The following is a 25,502-nucleotide window of genomic DNA, read 5'->3' on the forward strand; positions in this document are numbered from 1 at the left end:
ATTATTATCTATGGTAGAGACTGACCGCTGCCAATGTAATATGGCTAGATGTAATATGGGTCATTTCCAGGCTGAAGTTCGCAGGGAAATTCTAGTCTCTGCCTTAACCTGATACAGAGACTGATGAGGCTGAATGTCCCAAATGGTACAACTAGAAAATAGTAAAAATTCCAATAGCAAAAATCGCTGAATGACTGCATGGAGCAAAGCCCCTTGCCAAACCACCTAGGACAAGCAGTGCTAAGTATTAAGATTGTAGCATGGTTTGCTGCTGCAGCAACATCTAGTCTATTCTCACCAATATACTAGTACAGGCCCTGTCTAAACAGGAATGGACATATATGACTCTAGTTTATTGTAGATTTCACTTAGAAGACAGTAAATAGTCCAGTTGTAGAAAAAAATTAAAAATTAAAATCCAGAGACTACAAGTGTTCCATAAAAAGAATAAAAAAGAATAAAAATCCTTTCATAGTTAAATATCCGGGATGCAACAGGGGTGGTTAATAAGAAGCTAATTCTCTTCCTAAAACCAAGGTTGAAATGTTTTCATTAATTTAACCAGACAGTACTTGTTTTTGTAATGAAATAAAGTTTGCTTTTATCAACAAGCTAAATTTTAAAATTCTTATTAGTCCTGCTTAAGTATCTTTTCCCAAAATGACTTTTTTAAAAAAAATTTTTTATTGGAGTATAGTTGATTTACAATGTTGTGTTAGTTTCAGGTGTACAGCAGTGAATCAGTTATACATATACATATATCCATTCTTTTCCCATATAGGCCATTACAGAGTACTGAGTAGAGTTCCCTGTGCTATACAGCAGGTTCTTATTAGTTATCTATTTTATATATAGTAGTGTGTATATGTCAATCCCAATCTCCCAATTTATCCCTCCCCACCCTATTCCCTGGTAACCATAAGTTTGTTTTCTACATCCGTGACTCTACTTCTGTTTTGTAAATAAGTTCATTTGTACCCTTTTTCCCCAAAAGGACTCTTGAGGCCATTAATTCAACAGAACTTTAAGGTATGATATATGAAAAGAGCTTTCTTGGTCAAATAAGTCTGGGAAATACTGGGGCAGAGAAAAATCATATAGGTGTTCTTCTCCTACTCCATCTTAACCTTTAACAAATTCTTAAAGAAATAGTGTGTCATGAAATTTCTTTTTCCTTTTTGCATAGCACAGTTAATTCAATCAATTCAATCTTTGTTTCCTTTATTATTTTAATATAACATTTGCTATATACAAAATAATATATCACATATATGTAAGTCACAAGGCACACTAAAAATAAATAAGTACTTGTGAACCCATGGCACAAATCAGAATGCTACCAACACATGGAATGACCTATATGGCCCTCTCCCTCTCAAATTCCGTGCTTTGCCCAAAGAGAACAACCATCTTGAATTTTATTTTGCTTTCTTTTTTATTATACAGTTTTGTCACATGTATATGCATCTTCAAATGATATACTGTTCCGTTGTGTTGGCTTTCACTTCAACTTTTAATTTTGAAAAATTTCAGACTTCTTATAGCAAAGTTAATACCCTTTACCAATGGTTAATATTTTCTACACTAGCTTCACGTGTCTCTGCGCACCACATGTATTGGGTGGGCCAAAAGGTTAGTTCAGTTTTTTCCGTTAGGTGGCTCTAGTAGCACTTAGTTGTCTTTAACTTCATTCGAAACAATTTTGTTAGATTCTATGTGACAGCTATCATATCAGCGTGCATTTAAAAAAAGACATCTAAATTGGTGAATTTTTGTGTAGCCATTTTTTTTTTTTTTTTGCAGTACTCGGGCCTCTCACTGTTGTGGCCACTCCTGTTGCGGAGCACAGGCTCTGGACGTGCAGGCTCAGCGGCCATGGCTCAAGGGCCCAGCCACTCGGCAGCATGTGGGATCTTCCCGGCCCGGGGCACGAACCAGTGTCCCCTGCATCAGCAGGAGGACTCTCAACCACTGCGCCACCAGGGAAGCCCCTTGTGTAGCCATTTTAACACTGAAGATGAAGAAAAAAAGCGACGTTTTTGGCATATTATGCTTCATTATTTCAAAAAGCAAGTGAAATGCAAAAAAAGATTTGTGCAGCGTATGGAGAAGGTGTTGTGACTGATCAAACATGTCAAAAGTGGTTTGTGAAGTTTCATACTGGAGATTTCTTGCTGGACGATGCTCCATGGTCAGGTAGACGAGTTGAAGTTGATAGCAATCAAATCAAAACAGTAATTGAGAACAATCAGTGTTATACCACACAGGAGATAGCTGATATACTCAACATATCCAAATCAAACTTTGGAAATCATTTGCACCAGCCTGGTTACATGAATCACTCTGATGTTTAGGTTCCACGTAAGTTAAGAGAAAAAGACCTTCTTTACCATATCTCCGCATGCAATTCTCCATTGAAATGTAATGAAAATGTTCTGTTTTTAAAACAAATTGTGACGGGCGATGAAAAGTGGATACTGTACAAAATGTGGAATGGAAGAGATCATGCGGCAAGCGAAATGAACCACCACCAACCACACCAAAGGCCGGTCTTCATCCAAAGAAGGTGATATTGTGTATATGGTGGGATTGGAAGGAAGTTCTCTATGATGAGCTCCTTCGGGAAAACCAAATGATTAATTCCAACAAGTACTGCTCCCAATTAGACCAACTGAAAGTGGCACGTGACGAAAAGTGTCCAGAATTAGTCAACAGAAAAATGCATAATCTTCCATCAGGATAACACAAGATCACGTTTCTCTGATGACCTGGCAAAAACTGTTACAGCTTGGCTAGGAAGTTCTGATTCATCTGCCATATTCACCAAACATTGCACCTTTGGATTTCCATTTATTTAGGTCTTTACAAATTCTCTTAATGGAAAAAAATTCAATTCCCGAGAAGCCTGTAAAAGGCACCTGGAACAGTTCTTTGCTCAAAAAGATAAAAAGTTTTGGGAAGATGGAATTATGAAGTTGCCTGAAAAATCGCAGAAGGTAGTGGAACAAAAGAGTGAACACACTGTTCAATAACATTCTTGGTGAAAATGAAAAATGTGTCTTTTATTTTTACTTAAAAAACCGAAGGCAGTTTTTGGCCCACTCTATACATAGTTTTTCTCCTTTGCTGAACCATATGAAAGTAAACTGCAGACATAATAACAATTTCACCCTTAAACACACATCTCCAAAGAATATGTACATTCTCTTACATAACTGCAATACTAAAGTCCCACCTAAGAATTTGACATTGATATTATCTAATTTAATATACAGTGCATGTTCAACTTTCCCTAATTGCCCAATAATGTCTTCTCTATAGTTCTTATATTTTAATCTAGAATTCAATTAAAACCAGGTATTGTGCACCCGACTGGAGACAAGATGGTGGAGAAAAAGGACCTTGAGTCCACCTCCTCTCACAAGAACATCAAAATCACAACTAACTGCTGAACAACCACGGATTAAAGACTGGAACCTACCAAAAAAGATATTCTACACCCAAAAACATAAAGAAGAAACCCAACAAGACAGTAGGAGAGGCACAGTCATGATATAATCAGATTCCATATCCTGGGTGGGTGACACACAAGGAGAATAATTATATCACAGAAGTTCTCCCACAGGAATGAGAGTTCTGAGCTCCATGTCAGGCCCCCAGCCTGGGGGTCCAGCATCGAGAGGAGGAACGCCCAGAGCATTTAGCTTTGAAGGCCAGCGGGGCTTGACTGCAGTCGCTCCAGAGGAATGGGGGAAACAGGGCACACACAAGGTCTTGTGAGGGCATACTTAGAGGGCACAGATAAGGTCTTGTGAGCACCAGGACCCAGGGCAAAAACAGTGACTTCATAAGAGACTGGACTGGACCTACCTGCTGGTCTTGGAGGGTCTCCTGGGAGGCTTGGGCATCTGTAGCTCTCTCTGGGGTCATAAAAGCTGGTGGTGTAATATCGGGGAGTGTTCCTCTACTTGAACTCTTGCTGGAGACAGACATCTTTCTTGGGTAATTAGCATCAAGACCAGGTCCCACCTAACAGCCTGTAGGCTCCAAGACTGGAACACCTCAGGCCAAACAATCAACAGGCTGGGAACACAGCCCCACTCATCAGCAGACAGGCTGCCTAAAGACTTCCTTAGCCCATAGCCACCTCTAGACATGCCCCTTGACATAGCCCTGCCCACCAGAGGGCCAAGACCCAGCTCCATTTGCCAGTGCGCAAGCATCAGCCTCTCCCACCAGAAGTCTGCACAAACATCTAGACCAGATTAACCCACCATAAGGCAGACACCAGAAGCAAGAAAACTACGATCTGGCAGCCTGTGGAACCAAGTCTGCAAATGCAGGTCAGAACCTACCCTGAGACCAGCTGGTCACTGGACCTTGGGTAATGAGAGGGAAAGTGTACTGCTGGGACACATAGGACATCCCCTATAGGGGGCCACTTCTCCAAGGTCGAGAAACATAACTAAACTTCCCCATACATAAAAACACAAATAGAAATTTAGACAAAATGTGATGGCAGAGGAATATGTTCCAGATGAAGGAAAAAGAAAAAAACCCAGAAGAACTAAGTGATGCAGAGATAGGCAATCTACCTGAGAAAGAGTTAAGAGTAATGATTGTAAAGATCATTTTCATATCCATGAAAAGCATGGATATACAGAGCAAGAAGGTACAAGAAGTTTATAGCAAAGAGGCAGAAAAATATAAAGAGCAACCAAAGAGATGAAGAATACAGTAATTGAAATGAAAAATACACTAGAAAGAATCAACAGCAGAATAAATGAGACAGAAGAATGGATAATTAGGTAAGTGAGCTGGAAGACAGAGTGCTGGAAATCACTGCTGTGGAAAAGAAAAAAGAATGAAAAAAAAACAAGGACAGTTTAAGAGACCTCTGGGACAATGTCAAATGCACCAACATTCACATGATAGGGGTCCCAGAAGGAGAAGAGAGAGAGAAAGGTCCTGAGAAAATATTTGAAGATATAACAGCTGAAAATTTCCCTTAACATGGGAAAGGAAACAGTCACCCAAGTCCAGGAAGCACAGAGAGTCCCATATAAGATTAACCCAAGGAGGAACATGCCCAGAAACACAGTAATCAAACTGACAGAAATTAAAAACAAAGAGAAAATATTAAAAGCAACAAGGGAAAAACAACAAATAACATACAAGGGAATCCCCATAAGACTATCGGCTGATTTTTCAGCAGAAACTGTACAGGCCAGAAGGGAATGGCATGATATATTTAAAGTGATGAAAGGGAAACACCTGCAATGAAGAACACTCTACCCAGCAAAGCTCTCATTCAGATTTGATGGAGAAATCAAAAACTTTACAGACAAGCAAAAACTAAAAGAATTCAGCACCACCCAACCAGCTTTACAACAAATGCTAAAGGAATTTCTTTAGATGGAAAGAAAAGGCAACAATTAGAAACAATAAAATTATGAAAAGGGAAAACTCACCAGTTAAGGCAAACATAGAGTAAAGGTAGCAAAACACCCACATGCAAATATAACACCAAAACCAGTAACTGTGAGAGAAGGAAAGTACAAATACAGGTTATTTGAAATGCATTTGAAATTAAGATATCAGCAACTTAAAACAATCATGTATATATATAGACTGCTATCAAAACCTCATGATAACCACAAACCAAAAAACTATAATAGATATACATACAAAAAAGAAAAAGGAATCCAAGCACAACAGTAAGGATAGTCATCAAATCAGAAAAGGAGAGAACAAAAGAAGGAAGGAAGAAAACAGACCTATAAACACAAATCCAAAACAATGGCAATAAGAACATACATATCGATAATTACCTTAAATGTAAACAGAGTAACTGCTCCAACCAAAAGACGCAGACTGGTTGAATGGATACAAAAACAAGACACGTATATAGGCTGTCTGAAGGAGACCCACTTCAGATCTAGAGACACATATAGAAGGAAAGTGAGGGGATGGAAAAAGGTATTCCAAACAAATGGAAATTAAAAGAAAGCTGGAGTAGCAATACTCATATCAAAGAAAATAGACTTTAAAATAAACAATGTTACAAGAGACAAAGAAGGACACTACAGAATGATCAAGGGATCAATCCAGGAAGAAAAGATAACAATTGTAAATATATATGCACCCAACACAGGAGCACCTCAATACACAAGGCAAATGTTGACATAAAGGGAGAAATTGACAGTAACACAGTAATGGGGGGACTTTTAACACCCCACGTATGTCAATGGAAAAATCATCCAGACAGAAAATTAATAAGGAAACACAGGCCTTAAATGACACACAGATCATTGGATTTAATTGATATTTATAGAGCATCCCATCTGAAAGCAGAAGAATGCACATTCATTTCAAGTGAACATGGAACATTCTCCAGGAGAGGTCACATACTGGGCCACAAATCAAGCCTGGGTAAATGTAAGAAAACTGAAATCATAACAAGCATCTTTTCCAACCACAATGCTATGAGATTAGAAATCAACTAACAAGAAAAAAAGTATAAAAAACACAAACACGTGGAGGCTAAACAATATGCTACGAAACAACCAATGGATCACTGAAGAAAACAAAGCGGAAATCAAAAAGTACCTAGAGACAAATGAAAATGAAACCACGACGATCCAAAACCTATGGGATGCAGCAAATGCAGTTCTAAGAGGGAAGTTTATAGCAATACAAGCTTACCTCAGGAAACAAGAAAGATCTCAAATGAACAACCTAACCTTATACCTAAAGCAACTAGAGAAAGAAGAATAAAGAAAACACAAAGTTAGCAGAAGGAAAGAAATCATAAAGATCAGATCAGAAATAAATGAAATAGAGATGAAAACAATAGAAAAGATCAATGAAACTAAAAGCTGGTTCTTTGAAAAGATAAACAAAATTGATAAATCTTTAGCCAGGCTCATCAAGAAAAAAAGGGAGAGGGCTCAAATCGATAAAATTAGAAATGAAAAAGGATAAGTTACAATGGACACCACAGAAATACAAAGGATCATAAAAGACTACTGAAAGCAACTATATGCCAATAAAATGGACAACCTAGAAGAAATGGACAAATTCTTAGAAAGGTACAATTTCCCAAAGCTGAACCAGGAAGAAATGGAAAATATGAACAGACCAATCACAAGCACTGAAACTGAAACTGTGACTAAAAACTCCCAACAAAATCCAGGACCAGATGGCTTCACAGGTGAATTCTATCAAACATTTAGAGAAGAGTTAACACCTATTCTTCTGCAACCCTTCCAAAAATTGCAGAGGAAGGAACACTCCCAAAATCATTCTATGAGACCACGATCACCTTGACACCAAAACCAGACAAAGATACCACAAAAAAAGAAAATTACAGGCCAATATCACTGATGAACATAGACGCAAAAATACTTAACAAAATGCTAGCAAACTGAATCCAACAATACATTAAAAGGATCATACACCATGATCCAGTGATATTCATCCCAGGGATGCACGGACTGTCCAATATCTGCAAATCAATCAGTGTGACACACCACATCAACAAATTTAGGAATAAAAACCATATGGTCATCTCAATAGATGCAGAAAAAGCTTTTGATAAAATTCAACACCCATTTATGATAAAAACTCTACTGAAAATAGGCATAGACAGAACCTACCTCAACATAATAAAGGCCTTATATGACAAACGCACAGCTAACATCATACTCAATGGTGAAAAGCTGAAAGCATTTCCTCTAAGATCAGCAAACAAGACAAGGATGTCCACTCTTGCCACTTTTATTCAACATAGTTCTGGAAGTCCTAGCCATGGCAATCAGAGAAGAAAAAGAAACAAAAGGGATCCAAATTTTTTAAAAAGGCAGTAAAACTGACACCATTTGCAAATGATGTGATACTACACATAGAAAATCCTAAAGATGCTACCAGAAAACTACTAGAGCTCATCCATGAATTTGGTAAAGTTGCAGGATACAAAATTAATACACAGAAATCTCTTGCATTCCTATGCACTAACAACAAAAGATCTGAAAGAGAAATTAAGGAAACAATCCCATTTACCATCACATCAGAAAGAATAAACCTACCTAAGGAGGCAAAAGATCTGTACTTCGAAAACTGTAAGATGCTGATGAAAGAAATCGAAGATGACACTAACAGATGGAAAGATATATTGTACCATGTTCTGGGATGGGAAGAATCAACATCTTCAAAATGACTATAATACCCAAGGTAATCTACAGATTCAATGCAACCCCTATGAAATTACCATAGGCATTTTTTGCAGATCTAGAACAAAAAAATCTTAAAATTTGTATGGAAACACAAAAGACCCCGAATAGCCAAAGCAATCTTGTGAAAGAAAAATGGAGTGGGAGGAATCAGGCTCCCTGATTTCAGACTATACAACAAAACTACAGTTATCAAAACAGCATGGTACTGCCACAAAACAGAAATACAGATCAATGGAACAGGCTGGAAAGCCCAGAAATAAATGCAGCATCCATGGTCGATTAATCTATGACAAAGGAGGCAAGGATATATGATGGAAAAAAGACAGTCTCTTCAGTAAGTGCTGCTAGGAAAACTGGACAGCTACATGTTAAAGAATGAAATTAGCACATTCTCTAACACCAAACACAAAAGTAAACTTAAAGTGGATTAAAGAACTAAATGTAAGACCGGATACTAATAGGTCTTAGAGGAAAACATACGCAGAACACTCTTTGACATAAAGTGCAGCAATATCTTTTGGATTTACCTCCTAGAGTAATGAAAACAAAAATAAACAAATGGGACCTAATTAAACTTAAACGCTTTTGCACAGCAAAGGAAACCATAAACAAAATAAAAAGACAACACACAGAATGGGAGAAAATATTTGCAAATGATGCAACGGACAAGGAATTAACCTCCAAAATATACAAACAGCTCATGCACCTCAATATAAAAAAAAAAAACCTCAATCAAAAAATGGGCAGAGGATCTAAATAGACATTTCTCCAAAGATATATGGACGGCCAAAAAGCACATGAAAAGATGCTCAACATTGCTAATTGTTAGAGAAGTGCAAATCAAAACTACAATGAGGTATCACCTCACACCCGTCAGAATGGCCATCATCAAAAACTTTACAAACAATAAATGCTGGAGAACGTGTGGAGAAAATGGAACCCTCTTATACTGTTGGTGGGAATGTAATTTGGTACAGCCACTATGGAGAACAGTATGGAGGTTCCTTAAAAAACTAAAAATAGAGCTACCATATGATCCAGCAATCCCACTCCTGGGCATATATCCGGAGAAAACCTACATGCACCCAGTGTTCATTGTAGCACTATTTACAATAGCCAAGACATGGAAGCAACCTAAATTTCCACTGACAAAGCAGTAGATAAAGAAGATGTGGTACATATATTCAATGGAATATTACTCAGCCATAAAAAGGAATGAAATAATGCCATTTACAGCAACATGGATGGACCTAGAGATTAGTATTCTAAGTGATGTGAACCAAAGACAAATATCATATGATATCACTTATATGTGGAATTAAAAAAGTGATACAAATGAACTTATATACAAAACAGAAATAGACCCACAGGCATAGAAAACAGACTTAATGTTACCAAAGGAAAAAGTGGGGGGGAGGGATAAATTAGGAGTTTGGGATTAACATATACACAGTACTATATATAAAATAGATAACCAACAAGAACCTACTGTATAGCACAGAGAACTATACGCAGTATTGTTTAATAACCTATAACGTAAAAGAATTCTGAAAAAGAATATATATATATATTCACTTTGCTATACACCTGAAACTTACACAACATTGTAAATCAACTATATTTCAATAAAAAAGAAAAGAAAAAACAACACATATTGCATTTAGTTGTCACGTCTCTTTAGTTTCATTTTATATATCAATTTACTTTATCAATACACATCAAATATTATATTCGTTATTTTTTTTAGAATCTAGGTTAATTGATACAATGCACCAAATCTAGATTATAAACAGCACTGATAGTTACCCTCTTGAACATCTCTTTACATGAGTCACTTTCTGTAATAGTTCTAAATGTTCACAGACTATACAAATGTTCACCTCACATAATAATGCAAATTATTTTTTGAAGTGTTTGTAACAATGTACCCTCACTAGTGGTTTGAGACACAGACTCTCTAATACATCTTGTTAGGCTTCATATTTTTTGCCATTGTCAAACTTAATTTTGCCACTAAAGTAGGTATAAAATGCTATCTCACTATGGTCTTAATTTGCATTTCCCCTATTACTAATGAGGTTAAACATCTTTTAGATTTACACTGGGATTTATAGTTCCTCTTCTGTGAAATGCCTGATCATGCCTTTCCTCTTTTTATTCTACTGGGTTGTCTTTTTTATTAATTGGTTCCTTTTATCTCTTGGATATATGCAACAAATATCGTCTCCCAGTTTATAGTTGTCTTTTCCCTTTAAGGTATCTTTTTTTTTTTTTTTTTTTTTGTGGTAGGCGGGCCTCTCACTGTTGTGGTCTCTCCCGTTGAGGAGCACAGGTTCCGGACGCGCAGGCTCAGTGGCCATGGCTCACGGGCCCAGCCGCTCCGCAGCATGTGGGATCTTCCCGGACAGGGGCACGAACCCGTGTCCCCCGCATCGGCAGGTGGACTCTCAACCACTGCGCCACCAGGGAAGCCCTAAGGTATCTTTTGATGAATACATAATCTTAAAGAACGTGAATCCCGCATTCATCTTTTATTTTACGGTTAGCATTTTTTGTTTCTTATGTACGAAACTTATCCCTACCTGAGGTACCAAAGATATTCTATATTTTTTTCTAAAGGTTTCAAAGTTTTGACTTTCACATTTAAGTCTAAATTCACCTAGAAATGATTATACTTGATGGAGTGAGGTAAGGGTCCAATTTCACTTTTTTCCATTATATAACCAATTGACTCAGCATCATTAATTGAAAGACTTTCCTATCCCTATGGATCTTCAATGGCATATCTGTTAAGTTTTTTTTGTATATGATTGTGTCTATTTTAGAGTCGTATATTCTGCTCCATTGGTTTCTTTGTTTAGGTCTCCCAATACCACATTTTCTTAATTAAAAGATGTCTAGTTAAAATAGGTCTTGATATTGGAGAAGTCCTTTCTACCTTGTTCTTTAAAGATCTCTTGCAGTTTTTTGGTCCACTGCCCTCCATATAAAATTTGGAATGAACTGGTAAAGTTCTATAACAAATCCTGTTAGAATTTTTTGAACCTATAGATTAATTGGAGAATAACTGACATGTTTACAATATTGAGTCTTCCCATTCCAGAATACAGTACATAACTTCCATTTAATTATATTTAAATTGCCTTTTAATAAAATTTCATGAGTTTTCTGCATATACACCTTCCTTAGTTACTATGTTTATTCCTATGTACTATGTGCTTTTTGTTATTATTGCACACAGTATATTTTAAATAACATTTTTGAACTCTATATTCCTGACAAGTAGATATGCAATTAATTTTTAACAGCTTTATTGAATTACATTTTCATATATTTACCTTATAATCAGCTATATTATTAAAATTTTTATTACATCTAGTAAATTTTCTATAGATTCTTTGGCATTTTCTGTGTAGATAACTGTATTATAAAATATCAAGTTTATTTCTTTCTAATCCTTACATCTTTATCTTTTTTTGGCTAAGGATCTCTAATACAATATTGAACTGAAGCAGCAATAATGGACTTCCTTGTTTTCTTCCTGAGTTTAATGGAAATGTGTCTAGCATTTTACCATTGGAACATTTACTGTAGGATTCTAGAATTTTTATCAGAATAAGTTAGAATACAAAGGAACTTACCTAACAGAGAGAGAATGATACCAATTCTCTGATATTGTCAGGACTTGGTTAATGGCCCAATATGTGATCAAAAAGATTTCATGTGTGCTTTGAAAAAATATATTCTCTGATATCTTAGTGTATGCTTTAAGTATTGAACTATAAGTTCATAAAATCAGCATATTAAGTCTACTCTATGTTTACTTATTTGCTTGCACTATTATTAATTGCATGAGCAGTGAGTAATTCTCCCACTGTGGTAGAGAATCTGTCAACTTCTCACTGTAATCATGTTAACTTTTGCTTTATATATTTTAGGGCTAATTTATTAAATGCCTACAATTCAAAATCTTCCTAGTGATTTGAATCTTTTGTCACTAAAATGTATCCCCAATAATGCTTTTGCCTCTTAATCTATTTTGTCTTATATTAATACAACTTATCTTTTTTAATAAATATTTGTCTGGTAAATCTCTTCTCATTTTAAATTAAATCCTTCCTATGTCCTTTTGTTTTAGGTATCTTTTTAAGCAGCAGAAAATTCTTTTTAAAATCAATCTGAAAATCTGTGTTTAGCTGACAAGTTTAGACTACTTACATTTATTTTGATTATAAATGTTTCTATTATCTTACTTTTTGATTTCTAGCTCCCTAACACATACACATATTTTTATATACATATGAAAAGTAAACACTGATTTTTACATGTACATATAAATGTTCATATATATATGTATGTGTGTGTATCGGAGTATACATATGCATGTGTGCATGTGTATGTACATGTGTGCATTATATTTGGTATGAGATGAGTTTGGTTTTAATTTTTTTCTTCTTCTGGTTTGGAATTACCCACCTTAATTCTATCCTTTTAGTCCTTGCCCTTGGACTAAAGGGCATCATTAACTTAAGTTCTAAAGTAAGATAATACCTGGGGACTTCCCTGGTGGTCCAGTGGTAAAGAATCCGTCTTCCAATGCAGGGGATGCGGGTTGGATCCCTGGTCAGGGAACTAAGATCCCACATGCCATAGGGCAAGTAAGCCTGCGTGCCACAACTATTGAGCCCATGTGCTCTGGAGCCCGTGCGCCACAACTAGAGAGAAGCCCACGCACTACAACTAGAGAAAAGCCCATGTGTTACAAGGAAGAGCCCGTGCACCACAAGGAAGAGCCCGTGCACCCCAAAAAAAGATCCTGCATTCTGCAATGAAGATCCCACACGCCACAATGAAGACCTGATGCAGCCAAAAATAAAAAAATAAAATAAAATAAACATTAAAGTGTATTGTGTAGTTTGTTGATGAATTAAGAAAAAAGTAAAATAATACCTTAAAGAGTAAAGAGGACATTAGAACACTTTAATTGTGGTCATCTCTCTCTGATTTATATGCTATTGTACTGTCTTTTTGTAAAGTGTAAAAAGACATTATTATTTTACACAGACACTGTTTAGATTTATATACAAGTTTACTATTTTCTTTAACCATTGTTTCAGATCATTTTTTTTCTGAATTATTTCTCTCCTTCTTGAAGTTTATTCTTTAGAAAACCCTTTAATATAAGTTTAATGTGGCAGTAAACCCTCATAGTTTTTGTTTATCTGAAAAATGTCCTATATTTCAAGAACAGAGGAATCTGTATGCTAGGGATACAATTCTAGGTTGAAACTTACTTTCTATCAGAACTTTAAAGTTATTAGTCTACTGTCCTCTGGCTCCCAATATTACTATTGATAAATATGCTGGCTCAAAGCTTAGTTTTCTACATATAGGGTATTGTAGCCACTGGCATCTGTCTTTAGGGCAACCTGAATCTCTATTGCACGCCTACTGTTATTGTTCCCATCTCTGGTTTTGCCTCACAGTTTGTTCCTTTTTGGGGGTGTGTCTCCCATTTAGAAATACATCAACAAGTATTTTTTTAATCTAGGATCTAGTTGGTTTGAAGTGGAAGAGGCCCCCAGAGTATCTACCTTGCCCTCTGGCTGGAAGTAACACAAACAGGTTTCTTTATAGCAAGACTTTTCAAGTTTTTAATATCCTAGCCTAAATTAAAACCATCTAAGAGGGGGATATGATATCTGGCTCTGCCCAAACTTATTTGACCAGAGCTTCGTACAGAACTAGTCTTCCACAAAATATAATTTGAAAAAAGAAAATCCTGCTCTAAAGCTTCCTTTTTAAAAAATTTGCCCCAATACAGAAAAGAAATAAATTCAAAAAAATATTATCTTCAATACTCCTATTCCACCCAAAGAATCCCATTACCAAGGCTAAAAAAAAAAAAAAAAAAAAAAAAATTAACTTCACAACATGCCAGGCACAAGAAACATATTCAAAAAATAATGATACACAATCTCTGTCCTCAAGGTGTTCAGAGACAAGAGAATAAGTAAAATACAATTTGGCAAATGTTCCACTAGCAGTTTAATCTAAATAGTTTCACAATAACTGTCTCTTTAAGACTGTGACAAACTGTCTTTGTTTCTTTTTAAAATGCATATAAAATAACATGTATCTTGTCTGATAATTGTGGGATAACTAGGAACCGTTAGAAAATAAAAATTGGAAATGTAGAGCTCAGAAACAACGTACCATATTGTACCTACTTTGGGCTATAGACTAAACCATTACAGATTTTTTTCAACTAACTGTTGCCAAATACATTATTCCAATTTTCAAGAGTCACACTATTCTAGGCCTAGAAATACTAAAAATGTTTTTTTAAATCAGACATCTGTTTTTTAAATGTTTACTAAGTTTTTTACTTTAAACTGTAAGAATCTCAGGTCATTAAATAGTTTCAACTCTTCTGTATAATTTTGTATGTATAAATACAAGTGGAAAATACATTTATAGATACCAAATAAAATGAAAGGTTGACTTTGTTATTTTCTATTATTCAGCTTTAAAATCTATACTCGCTTTTCCTGGTAGACAAAATCTCTAATAGCCTATAGACTCTTCTCACAAGGAGTAGTTCCTAAAGAGTTACACCATTACACCATCATCACTGTGAAACTAGCTACTTAAGCTGTTAAGTCCCTGATTTTTCAACTCCTTGCCGCTGGGCAAGTTGATGTGTACAGGTAGATTTTCATCATAAATTCATGAGATATTACCCCAACAATTCTGAACTTTTTGTACTTTACTCTTTTCTTCTTGCCATTACCCACTCCCAACCACATGCAACTGAAGGCAGGGATTAGAACCTTAGATCACTTAAAAATGTACAAACAGAAAGATATGATCATTCCCTCCAAATTAACTAATTAACAAATTGATTAACAGAAAGATGTTCATCCTTGTTAGCTTTTAAAAAAAGACATATTTTTAAAATGAGAAATTAAGAGCAGAAATTTGTTACACTGTCATTTTAACTATATAGCATGAATGCCTAGTGCCAGAAAGGTTACAGAAAATTAGGTCCCAATGTACATTGCTACTTACAGTATAGATTGAAACAGTTTAACAATATAATCAATAATTTTAAAAGCATTTATATTCTTTAAACTAGTATTTGCATTGTAAAGATTCCGTCCTAAGGAAATAATTTAAAAAGCAAAGTTTTCACACAAAAATGTAATAAAAATGTCCGTTTTTAAATAGTAAAATAAAAAAATTAGAAAACTACAAAAAGTTAAGAAAGGGAAGATTATATAAAATCACATTATATCCATTCAATAATATGTTGCCATTATGAAGATGTGTACATTGACTGTATAATATGGTAAACTGTGATAAGTGGTGGGGATAGAAGCAAGATATAAAATTGTACATGCTAAACTATTACAATTTTGTTTCCAAAAGAGTCTGAAAAGAAGTATGTCAAAATATTAAAAGGAGGATAAGGGATATTTCTTCTTTGTTCTTTCTACAATTTTTAAAAAAGTTTTCCATGGAAAGGATTTTAATATTTCTGAAAATGAAAAGTTTAAGTCAATGAAAAGCTTGCCAATACCTTACCCACCACTTCTTTTTCTTATGTTCCCCATTATGGCAAATTGTCCCTGTTTTCCCCCTCCACCTTTCCTAAAACCAAAGTAAAATTTTATAGTTCCTTTTGTTAATGTGAAAGGGCACATTCCTCCTATAACTATTCAGTTGGCTAACTTCTAAAACAATACGCTAATGAAATGAATAGACAAAATTTACCTTATTTCCTTCTTCTTTAAATTGGGGATTAATTATTTTTACAAAAGAGTAAAACAATTGACGAATTCTGGAATCTCCAATAAATGCAATATGTTTATCTACAAGGCAGTTCTTCGCTTCACTGAAATCAACAAAGACATCAATTAGAATAAGGAAAATCAGCATACTAGCACTTTTCAAAGCACATAATTTGTGAAGAAAGTAGTACAGCATTATTACATACACAGTTATGTTGCTTTAGAAATAGGTGGCCAGGTTTGTTTAACCTACCAGTCCGTGTATGATCGACTAACTCTCAATAATAACAGCCCTCATCTAATAAGTGTTTCAGATGTACTCTAACCATAGTAAGTGCTTTATATCCGTTGTCTCAGAATAACTCCATGAGGTAGCTATCTAAGTCCCAAAGCAAGAGTCCTTCATTCACGGGCAATTGCCCTGGGCCTGGTTATCTCTCACCTGAGATAAAGCAGATTGTTCCAAAGCTTTCCCTAATGCTTTAGAGCGAGAATATTCCTTTGGACTCACCTCTAACTCCTACCCTGTCAGCAATTCTCTACCATCACATAGAGAGGTACCATCTATCACTTTCCCTGATTCACCAACACTTTTCTACCAGATATTAAGACCCATCTTAGAAAAGAAAACAAACAACAAAATGAAGAAACTACCTGATTTTGTACTTATGCATCATACAGCTGTGAGGTTGCCAAACTTTCTCTCCAAGAAATCTGCCACTTGAGAGAAGGTATTCACATGAATCATTTCCTATAGTAATTAAACACAATAATGTTGTAAACAATAGTTAAATTCTTATATGTTGGTTATTTGACCCCATTTAAGCCTTTGAGATGAGGGAGTACAGAGTTTTCTATACTTCACTATACCCTCTAGGTACATATCACTCATCCATGAGAAGCAAATGTTAATATATTAATATTCAAGAGGATAAGAGCCACTAATGACAGATTCTTTACCTAGAAAATACTTCATCCCCAAAGCTACATTCACTGCTTTGGTAGTTCCTTCTGCTTCAGGTTTTCCTTCCAAGGACATCACCTTGCCTCAAACTAGCCTTTATATCTGTTTATCACTCCTACTTCTAGTTGGGAAAGAAGAGTTTAAGGGATAAAAGAGAAGACTTTGGAAATGACTTCCTATTCGACTATTATAGTACTCAGTGCATTAGCATATCTGGAAACCTAGTAAATACTGAAGTATTTTATAAATCTACTCCCTAATTTTCACAGCCTCCCTGGAAGTGGGGTATCCCTATTCTGTAAATGTGCCAAGGAAGACTTATGCAAGAACTTCTGAAAAAGCTCAATAAAATTTCATCCTTTTGCAATCTCACGAAGATAAGACTTAAAACTATGTTAGTCAAATGGTGGCTGAAGATACACATGATCAGTACCAGTAATGAATGCTGTTGTTAATATTTAGCCCCTCCACTTCTCTCGATTGTCTCTTGCCTCCGTTAGGATGACCAACCAACTCCTCCCAGTGCGGTTGGGACTGCCACAGTTTTAAACAGAAAATTCCACATCTGCAAAACCCCTCAGTCCTGTGTAAACTGGGACAGATGGCTACCCTGCTTCCTTTGGCCATTTTACCGTACATTAGCTTAATGTACATGGTCAATGTACGTGGTTAAAAAGGGGATTGGAGACATTAAAAAAGTTCAAATATGTCAAATGGATGAGGGAAAAACGAGATGTGTACATTAACTGTGGGGTTATGATAAAATACATGTGTTTTTAAATTTGATCTCTAGTTCTTTATTAACAGTCAACAGCGATCTCTATTTGTTTTACAAATAGTTAAGGTCAGGATAGGGCATCTGGTAAAAATACTACAGAACAAAATGGTGGGGATAGGGAAGACCCAAAGATATTTAAAGTAGAAGAACACATCTCTTTTCTCAATCCAGTTATCCATTTATCTGGTCAACATACAGATAACGGTGATACAAATACAAGACAGGTATGTATAAATAATGAAAGTGTTGATACCACAGTGTCATAAATTCTAAAACAGAACAGGAAGGAAAAGTGAAAATACTGCATTATTCTGTTGGTGAAAAACTGGATAAGGAAAGTAGAATACCAATTATTACATTTTTGCAGTTACATATGTGGCCTGAGCAGTTTTTTCTGTATTTGAAAGATTTTTTAATAACATCTAAGGAAACTATAAATAATCAGTTAATTCTTTCCAATTCTTAAAAACTAATTCTAGTTCTAAAAAATTACGCTATATAATCAAGGAGGAGTAAAAAAAAAGGACTAAAGGAACACACAATTATTTCCTAAAAACAGCACTCCTGCTGCATTCTTTTATAATGGCCATATAATAAAATCCTATTAAAAATCTAGTAAATGTTTAAAATTTGGATGAAAATTCCATATTTATAGCACCTCTACCTCTTTAAATACATCTATTAAACTAAGTGAAAAGTTAGTAACCCATCTATTTTCTAAAAGTTATATGAAGTTGTAAATAACTGGTATTAATTCTGTGAAGTTTTTCTTCCTTTTCTTTCTTCTTTATCCCTTCTTTTTTTTTTTTTTTTTGGTGGTGTTGTTACTTGATTTTTGTTTTTTAATAGAAGCCTAAACAGGAACACACGTTGATCAGTCTTCAGTGTGTGGGACTATACTCTTTGTTAACCATGTCTATGAAGTACCATACCAACATCTTAAAATAACCAATTTTCTCCACCAAAAAATGTGTTTTAAAATGCCAAACTCTTCTTCCTCTCTTCAATATTACTACTCAGACATTATTTTTCAGTAGTTCAGCTAGTAGAAAACAAAAGCTCTAATCTCAAGAACCCACATTAGAAAAACCTCATAGCAAAACAGATTTGAAGTTGTCACTAACCAAAAGACACTATAAACACAGTACTGTAGAGACTACTAGTCTTTCCAGGGAAGAAGTTCTTAACCTGGTAGTGAATGCTAGTTAATGGTTACTCTTCATAATATATTTTATATTGCAAATTAAAAAAAAAAATCCTTGTATCTGAAATTAATAGTCTCTGTATCACATCAGTTAAGGTCCATTCAAAAGACAGAAACTACACCAGCTATTTTAATAGAGAGAATGTAATATGATGAACTATTAGGAAAGTAAAAGAATTGCTAATTAGATAACTGACAAGGCAAGAGGAGACTGGCTTTTATATATCTGTCAGCAAAATAATGGAAGTAGTAGTAATAATAAATACTATTATTATCTGATTTTAAAAAATTAACCGGATCTAAAAAAGAAAACTCCACAAAATTCCATACTCTAAAACTAGTTCTCTTTTCCTGGGAAGGAAATATTTTTAAAATCAAATCACTAAATGTAAATCTAAATGTTAAAATAAGTTAATGTGCCACATTTTTATTATGTATACTAACTACATGTAAACATCTGCTGGCACATTATTTTCCTTTCAAAATTTACCCAGAAGCACCCCAAACAAAAGAAAAAAAAAACAAAGCGCAGTCATTGTTTTCAATTGCTTCATATAATTTTGATAGCTACTTTAATACAACCAGCGTGAAATGAAAGTTGCCAAGTGCTCAGATAAATCAAGCTACGAACACAATTAAAAAAAAAAAAAAGCAACTAAAGGGATAGAATTATCTACTTCAACTATCTCCCATACAAAGATTATCTAGATGAATAGCTGTCTTCCTCTTCATTCTGTTATCTTAAGCATAAGCATTCTGGTTTGTCAACCTAAAGTCTGAGGTTTTCATGCATGATTTTTCTATAATAGAAAAATACTAAGAGCAAACAAAATAAGTAAAAAGACAAACAAGTTTTAAAAAAACTGAAAAACAAAATAGAACTAAAGAAAACATCTGATGTGCTAAATAAACCGTAGCTTTTATTTTCCTTTGAATAGAATACCTCTGGCACATTGAAACTTTAGACTTAATCATCCTGCCAAGGCTGTGCGTTTCTTACTATCCACCATGAAAATACCAGATCATAGAGTTTTACAATATGATCTGCAGAATATTTTATTTGCCTAAAATTCAGCAAGTTATACTTTCGTCTGTGCTGAAAAATCACAATTTACATTTTTCTTTAGATAAGCTAGGAGTGCCTCATTACAAGTTGTGTCATGTAGATCAGGATCTTTCTAGCAGTCAAAGAAAGAAAAGGCTCAGAGACCTAGAGCTACTTCTTTCTTGCTTTAACTTCTGAAGTTTTGAACTTATTTTTCTCCAAAACATGCAATAATATTTAACATTTAACATTTAATATCCCTAGTGATAGAAAGGAATTAGATTAGAATTAGATTTCAACAAAATTAAGACGTTTGAAGCAAGTTAACTTTATTAAAAAATTCAAATTCATCTAGGTTGGAACTACCCTTAAGGCTACAGATACTGGCTTCTTGTCAGAGAAATGATGTTTTTAGTCTGTAATCACAGTATTAATGGACATTTTGTGATTCAGTAATGTTAAAATTTAGAAAAAATAAAATTAAAAGAATATTTTTTAAAAGGTCATTCTATTATATTTTGTGAAAATAATATTAAGAATGCAACCCCCCCCCCACAAAACTCTACCTTCTAAAGTTGAGATCAGAACATGCTATTAGAACACGAAATTAAATTAAAACCAAAAGAACGAAATGCAGGGAGGAAAAGAGAAGGAAATGAGGACTTTGAAAATCTATTTCTTCAATAAGTGTTTATGGAGTTCCTACCGTGTGTTAAGCTCTGATGATTTAAAAGATGAATAAAATACCCTTGGAAGCTCAAAGTTTGTGTGGGGCTGTCAGATACAAATTATTATAATACAAAATGATAAGGATGTACTAGTTACTGTAGAAACACTGAATTCCTAATTCCTACTTCTGTGCTGGTGACATCCGAACCAGGACTTGAAAGAAAAATCTGTACTTTCTTTCAAGGAGAGAGACAGGTCATTGCAGGCAGAGCAAATCAGATATCTGTGAGATATGCAAAAGGGCAAAGCATATTTGGACTGTGAGCCTGGAGTTCCGGAAGAAGGAAGAAAGATAAACGTAGGTAATAAAAAGTAAGCTTTAGTACACACGCAACTTTTAGAAAATCACCATTTACTGGAAAAAGGATAAGAAAACTCTTGTCTGGCACTGTGAGGCTGAATTGGTATTTTTAAATGGTTTAACCCATGTCCCGCTGGAAAATGCTTTCTCACTCCACCTTTTATACATCACCACTGTCTAAGAGGCTCTGAGAAAAGCAGAATATAACATAATGACATGAGGCAGACTAACTGGGTTTTAAATCCTAGCTCAGTCAGATTAGCTGTGTATCTTTAGGCAACTTAACCTCTCATGCCTCATTTTTAAAATGTAAAAAAAAGGTTAAAATGTAAATAATACTGTAATTAGCTGAATCTAAGACCACTGATTATAAAATACACCATTATTTTAGATAACAGTAGGAAAAAATGTTATCAATTAAACTTTGACATGCAATCAAAGTTTTAAAAACTCATCTTGATTACAGAGATACTAAAAAAGGTGGGGGAAAGAAGAGGAGAGGACGAAATCTGGTAATTGTATCTACCTCATTGACTGGTTGTAAAGACAAAATGAGTTAAAAGATGTAAAACCTTTAGTAGAAGAGCACCCGGCATATAATAAGTGCTTAATGATAGCATGTAGTTTTGCCAAGCCTTACTTCCTGTAGTGTGTAATGTTTTACTTTCTGTAGTTCGTAAAGCAAGAGATACTGAATATGTGTATTCCAACTGCATTCAGTCTACCTTGCCTGAGGCAAACTCATAAGCATGCATTGAAGATTTTAATATATAGCCTAAACCTCTATATCTAATATAAGGTCCTTTCTTATTCTGAAAATTTATGATACTATGATTCAAGCGTATGGTTATCCTTGTGTGAAAGGCACTACATCTGACTCAGTTTCACACTGCCAAAGCATGAGGTTGGCTAAAAAGTGCCTGGTAAGATCGTTATTTTCCCCAAACTGTCTCTGGCTCAAGTTCTTGACATTCAGTATGGGCATGTACACACACCAGGTGTACTGCTTCACACTCAAGACACTAAAGCACCTACGAAAGCTGATGACTAGCTTCTGGAGGAGGCTTTATAAACAATCCCAGATTGCTACACTGACTCATAAGTTTCCATCTGACATTCTATTTTCCCTGCTAATGAGAGAACTTGAAAGGATGAAACATATAATCTAAATACAATAATTAGGGTCCAAGCTTATCAAAAGATAAAAGCACAGTTTTAAAAAGGGAGGTGAGGGGCACTAGATGTTTACATTTAGGACCATAGCATCACAGTTATAAAATTTATCTCCACTACCACATAAATAAAATTGAGTTAGATTACTGTCGTCTTATACCAAAATAGCATAAAATGATAGCAGTCAGAAAATTTTCTTTAAAATTACCACAAATTAATGCATCAAATTGCTAGTTTTATTTTGTGTATATAAGTGTTGGACTTGTTACAGCAACTGCAGATGAAACAAAGTCTTACCAGGTCATGTGGCGGTGATCTATAGGAGGCTGGAGAAGAAAGGCCAAAAGGGTATAAATAATTTATCTTTTTCAATCGATTTAGTGTATTTATATAAAGGGCTATTCGTCCAGTATGGTACTAGAGTATAAGAATTTTAATTCTCAAGCATTGCAGAAACAAAACAGCAGAATTGATCAAAATGTCCTTCACTTTGAAAGATTCCCTAAAATGAGAAGAGTTCAGATTCCAGTGGCCTCTTTACTGGATATTTTGCCAAAGTAGGTGTGAAGTTAAACTGGAAATGCGTTAAATGCGCACCTGTTACACATTACATCTTGACCAATTAATCTCACAATCACCAAGAGCTTTCCAGATAATGGCTTCGATAATACTAAGAACCAAATAAAAGATCCTATCGTTATTAATTTCCCTCAGCCTGTCAAACTCTAACCTAGTAGCATTTTTACAGAGAAAATGAAAAAAAAAATCAATCAACAAGGACAAGTAAATGCCCCTTATGACTGAAGAATAATTCGTTCTGAAACAAGGAGGTCGTATTTCCTTTTCCTCTTTACACCAGTCTCAAAACCCACACCGAAGACCTCCTCTCAAACTGCTTCCAACTTGTTTTCATAGCCCAACTCAACTCCTGTCAACCTGTAACTTCTTTTCAAATATCTGCCCCAGTGGCTTTACTCTGTAAAAAGTGTGCAACCAGAACGCTTTAAACGTTTCTGAATCACAAAGCCTGGGTGACACCTCCTCCACTTGGCCAAGAGCATCTTTTGCCAGCTGTCACCCGGCGGCAAAGGAAAATGGGGCGGCCCATGCCGCTGTCAAACAGCTTGGCCCCGCTGTTCCAGGGCAGAGGCCGGATAAAACAAAAGCTAAAGAGCTGATCCCCTAGGGCGCAGAATGGGTGACCCTACTTGGGGCGGAGGTGCCCCACTGCAGGGCGGCCTTGGCCTTCACGCGCCCGGGGGTGGCCCCGGAGGGCCGCCTGCACGCCTCCTGCACGCGAGCCCCGGGCCTGGCGCGTCTCCCCCGGCGCAACCCGCGCAGGAGCCGGGACCCCAGCAGCCACTGGGCCAGGCCCGGGTAAGCGCCCCCGTCCGCAGCGCAGGCTGCTCGTGGGGCGCAGGACCATGGGCTCTCTACCCGTGGCCGCCTGTACTGGGGTCCGCTCGGTCGGTCGGGGGCGCCTGGCCCGCCACCTGGGGGCACCTCCTCCCCCGCGGGCTGGGCGCGCCGGCGGGCGGCCGCGTGAGCGTGGGCGTGTGTCGGGCGAGGGGGGCTGCCTCCAGCCTCCGCGTCGCCTCCTCCCCCAGCCGGCCCGGACAGGGGGAGGGCCCGCTCACCTCGGTAGCGGCGGGAGGCGAGGTGGCACAGTGCGAGCAGCAGCACGGCCACCAGCGCCAGCACCTTGGCGCTCCTCACGCTGAAGTAGTGGTTGATCTCCCGCTTGCCCAGGTTGTAGGCCAGAGCCGCCATCTTGGTTCCTCCATGACAACAGCGCGCGGCGGAGCGGGGAAGGGGCGCCGCACAGGGGCAGCACTGGAGCTGCCGCCGCCACAGCAGCCAGGCGAGGAGCGGCCGCCAGTCCCCGCGGCCGCCACCCGCGCCGCCCGCCGGGGAGCCTGACCCCGCGGTGCCCCCGGCCTCTACCTGCCCCTCCTCGGCCGCGACCGCTTCAGCGGCCTCCCCCCAGCCCCGCCGCCGCTGCTCCGCCGTGCCGTTTCCCCAGGCGCCCTGGACGCCTGTCTCCTCCCCTTCCTCCTCCTCCCCTTTAGCCTCCTGTCTTAATAGCGGCTGCGCCTGCGAGGGGTGTCCGGATGCCGGGTGCTCCGGGGTCACGGGCCCCAGACGGACCTCCGGGGTCACCGGGTCACGGGCGGCGGCAGTAGCGGCAGAGACATGGGGATGTAAGGAGAGGGGAGCAGGGTTCCACCCCGACCCGAGCGCGAGCCTGGGGCTTCAATTAGCTTACTGGCCGCTACCTGAGCCCAGGTGGGGGCAATATAAGTACTGTTCCGGAAGACAAGTACACATCACTCCACTGCCTCCTTCCGCAACACACCTTTTCGTGAACTTTCTACTTCCCGAACCTGCCCAGCAGGATGCGAAGGCCACCCCAATGTCACCGGGGCTTATCGTCAGGCTATCTGGTCAGTCTGGCTGCCCCCCAGGCTTGCCAAGTGTAGAGACTGCTGGTAGCCTTAGCACCCAACCCACGGGTAAGACCAGTCTTAACTCTTAACTCGTTGCTTTGAAGCCCATTTCTCTTGCAACTTGAAAAAAGTCCTCGGTTTGCCCAGTTCCAGTGGGTGAAACTCTACCAAAGTACAGAGTAGAAGGTACAAAGAGTACAGAGTAGAAGCTTAGCTTAGTGTAGGTGTTGGTGAGAAAAGAACCCCACTCTTAATTTTTGTTTACACAAGGGTTGGCTAGGATGGGCCAAACATGAAAAAGCGTCTCAGGATAGTCATTCCTGCTCCCGGAGTTGGTTAATGTTCCGTGGTTTTCAAAACAGGCAGCACACCTTTGCCTTGGTTAAGAGCTTGTTATTCCCTCATGTTTTGTTTTCTCCTTTTGGTTTCTCCCTTGCTGCCTTCCAGGTGGGAATGGTTATTTACATTGCTTCCCTTTCTACTTGTTTAGAGTGAGTTATTGATTAGTTAGGGTGTTTTCAGGTGTTCTTTGCAACTTTCCCATTTAGCCATTCCTGAACTTGTGTTTATAGGCCCCTCTTAAAATGATAGAATGTTAGATATGAAGGGACTGTACAGATCTTGTCATCCCAATTTTTTCATCCAAGGACTCTTTTTATTATGTTTTTATCCGTGGACCCCATATCTTGAAAGATTTTGTCACTTAAATGAAATCACATACATCACTGTCATGGATGTAATGCTAATAAGCAATAAAGCTAAATAAGTGTACAAACACTAGGCACTGTTCCTTGGAAATGGTCGCTTAATTTTGGCTGTCATTCTTCTGATCCA

General features: G+C 37.2%; 1 protein-coding gene and 1 long non-coding RNA gene across 3 annotated transcripts in view; one reads left to right on the top strand and one right to left on the bottom strand.

Annotated features, from left to right (window-relative positions):
- The window catches only part of CASD1 (CAS1 domain containing 1), a 79,324-nt gene extending 54,861 nt beyond the window's left edge, over positions 1-24,463 (bottom strand). Inside the window, exons 1-3 of one of the 2 annotated variants that reach the window (XM_079931183.1) lie at positions 23,859-24,141; positions 16,682-16,778; positions 16,011-16,131 (exon numbers count right to left, since the gene is read on the bottom strand). In XM_079931183.1, coding sequence (XP_079787309.1) covers positions 16,011-16,131; positions 16,682-16,778; positions 23,859-23,991 — 351 coding nt within the window. In that variant the 5' untranslated portion in view covers positions 23,992-24,141. Of the gene's footprint in view, positions 1-16,010; positions 16,132-16,681; positions 16,779-23,858 lie in introns of both variants that reach the window. The other variant, XM_079931184.1, reaches the window with a different exon arrangement.
- LOC307191268 overlaps positions 24,359-25,502 on the top strand; it is a 55,653-nt gene continuing 54,509 nt past the window's right edge. The window contains exon 1 of the long non-coding RNA XR_013829678.1: positions 24,359-24,734. This is a non-coding gene — a long non-coding RNA (uncharacterized lncRNA). The remainder of the gene's footprint in view (positions 24,735-25,502) is intronic.

Source organism: Stenella coeruleoalba (genome assembly GCF_951394435.1).
Source record: "Stenella coeruleoalba genome assembly, chromosome: 9".
Taxonomy (NCBI): Eukaryota; Metazoa; Chordata; class Mammalia; order Artiodactyla; family Delphinidae; genus Stenella; species Stenella coeruleoalba.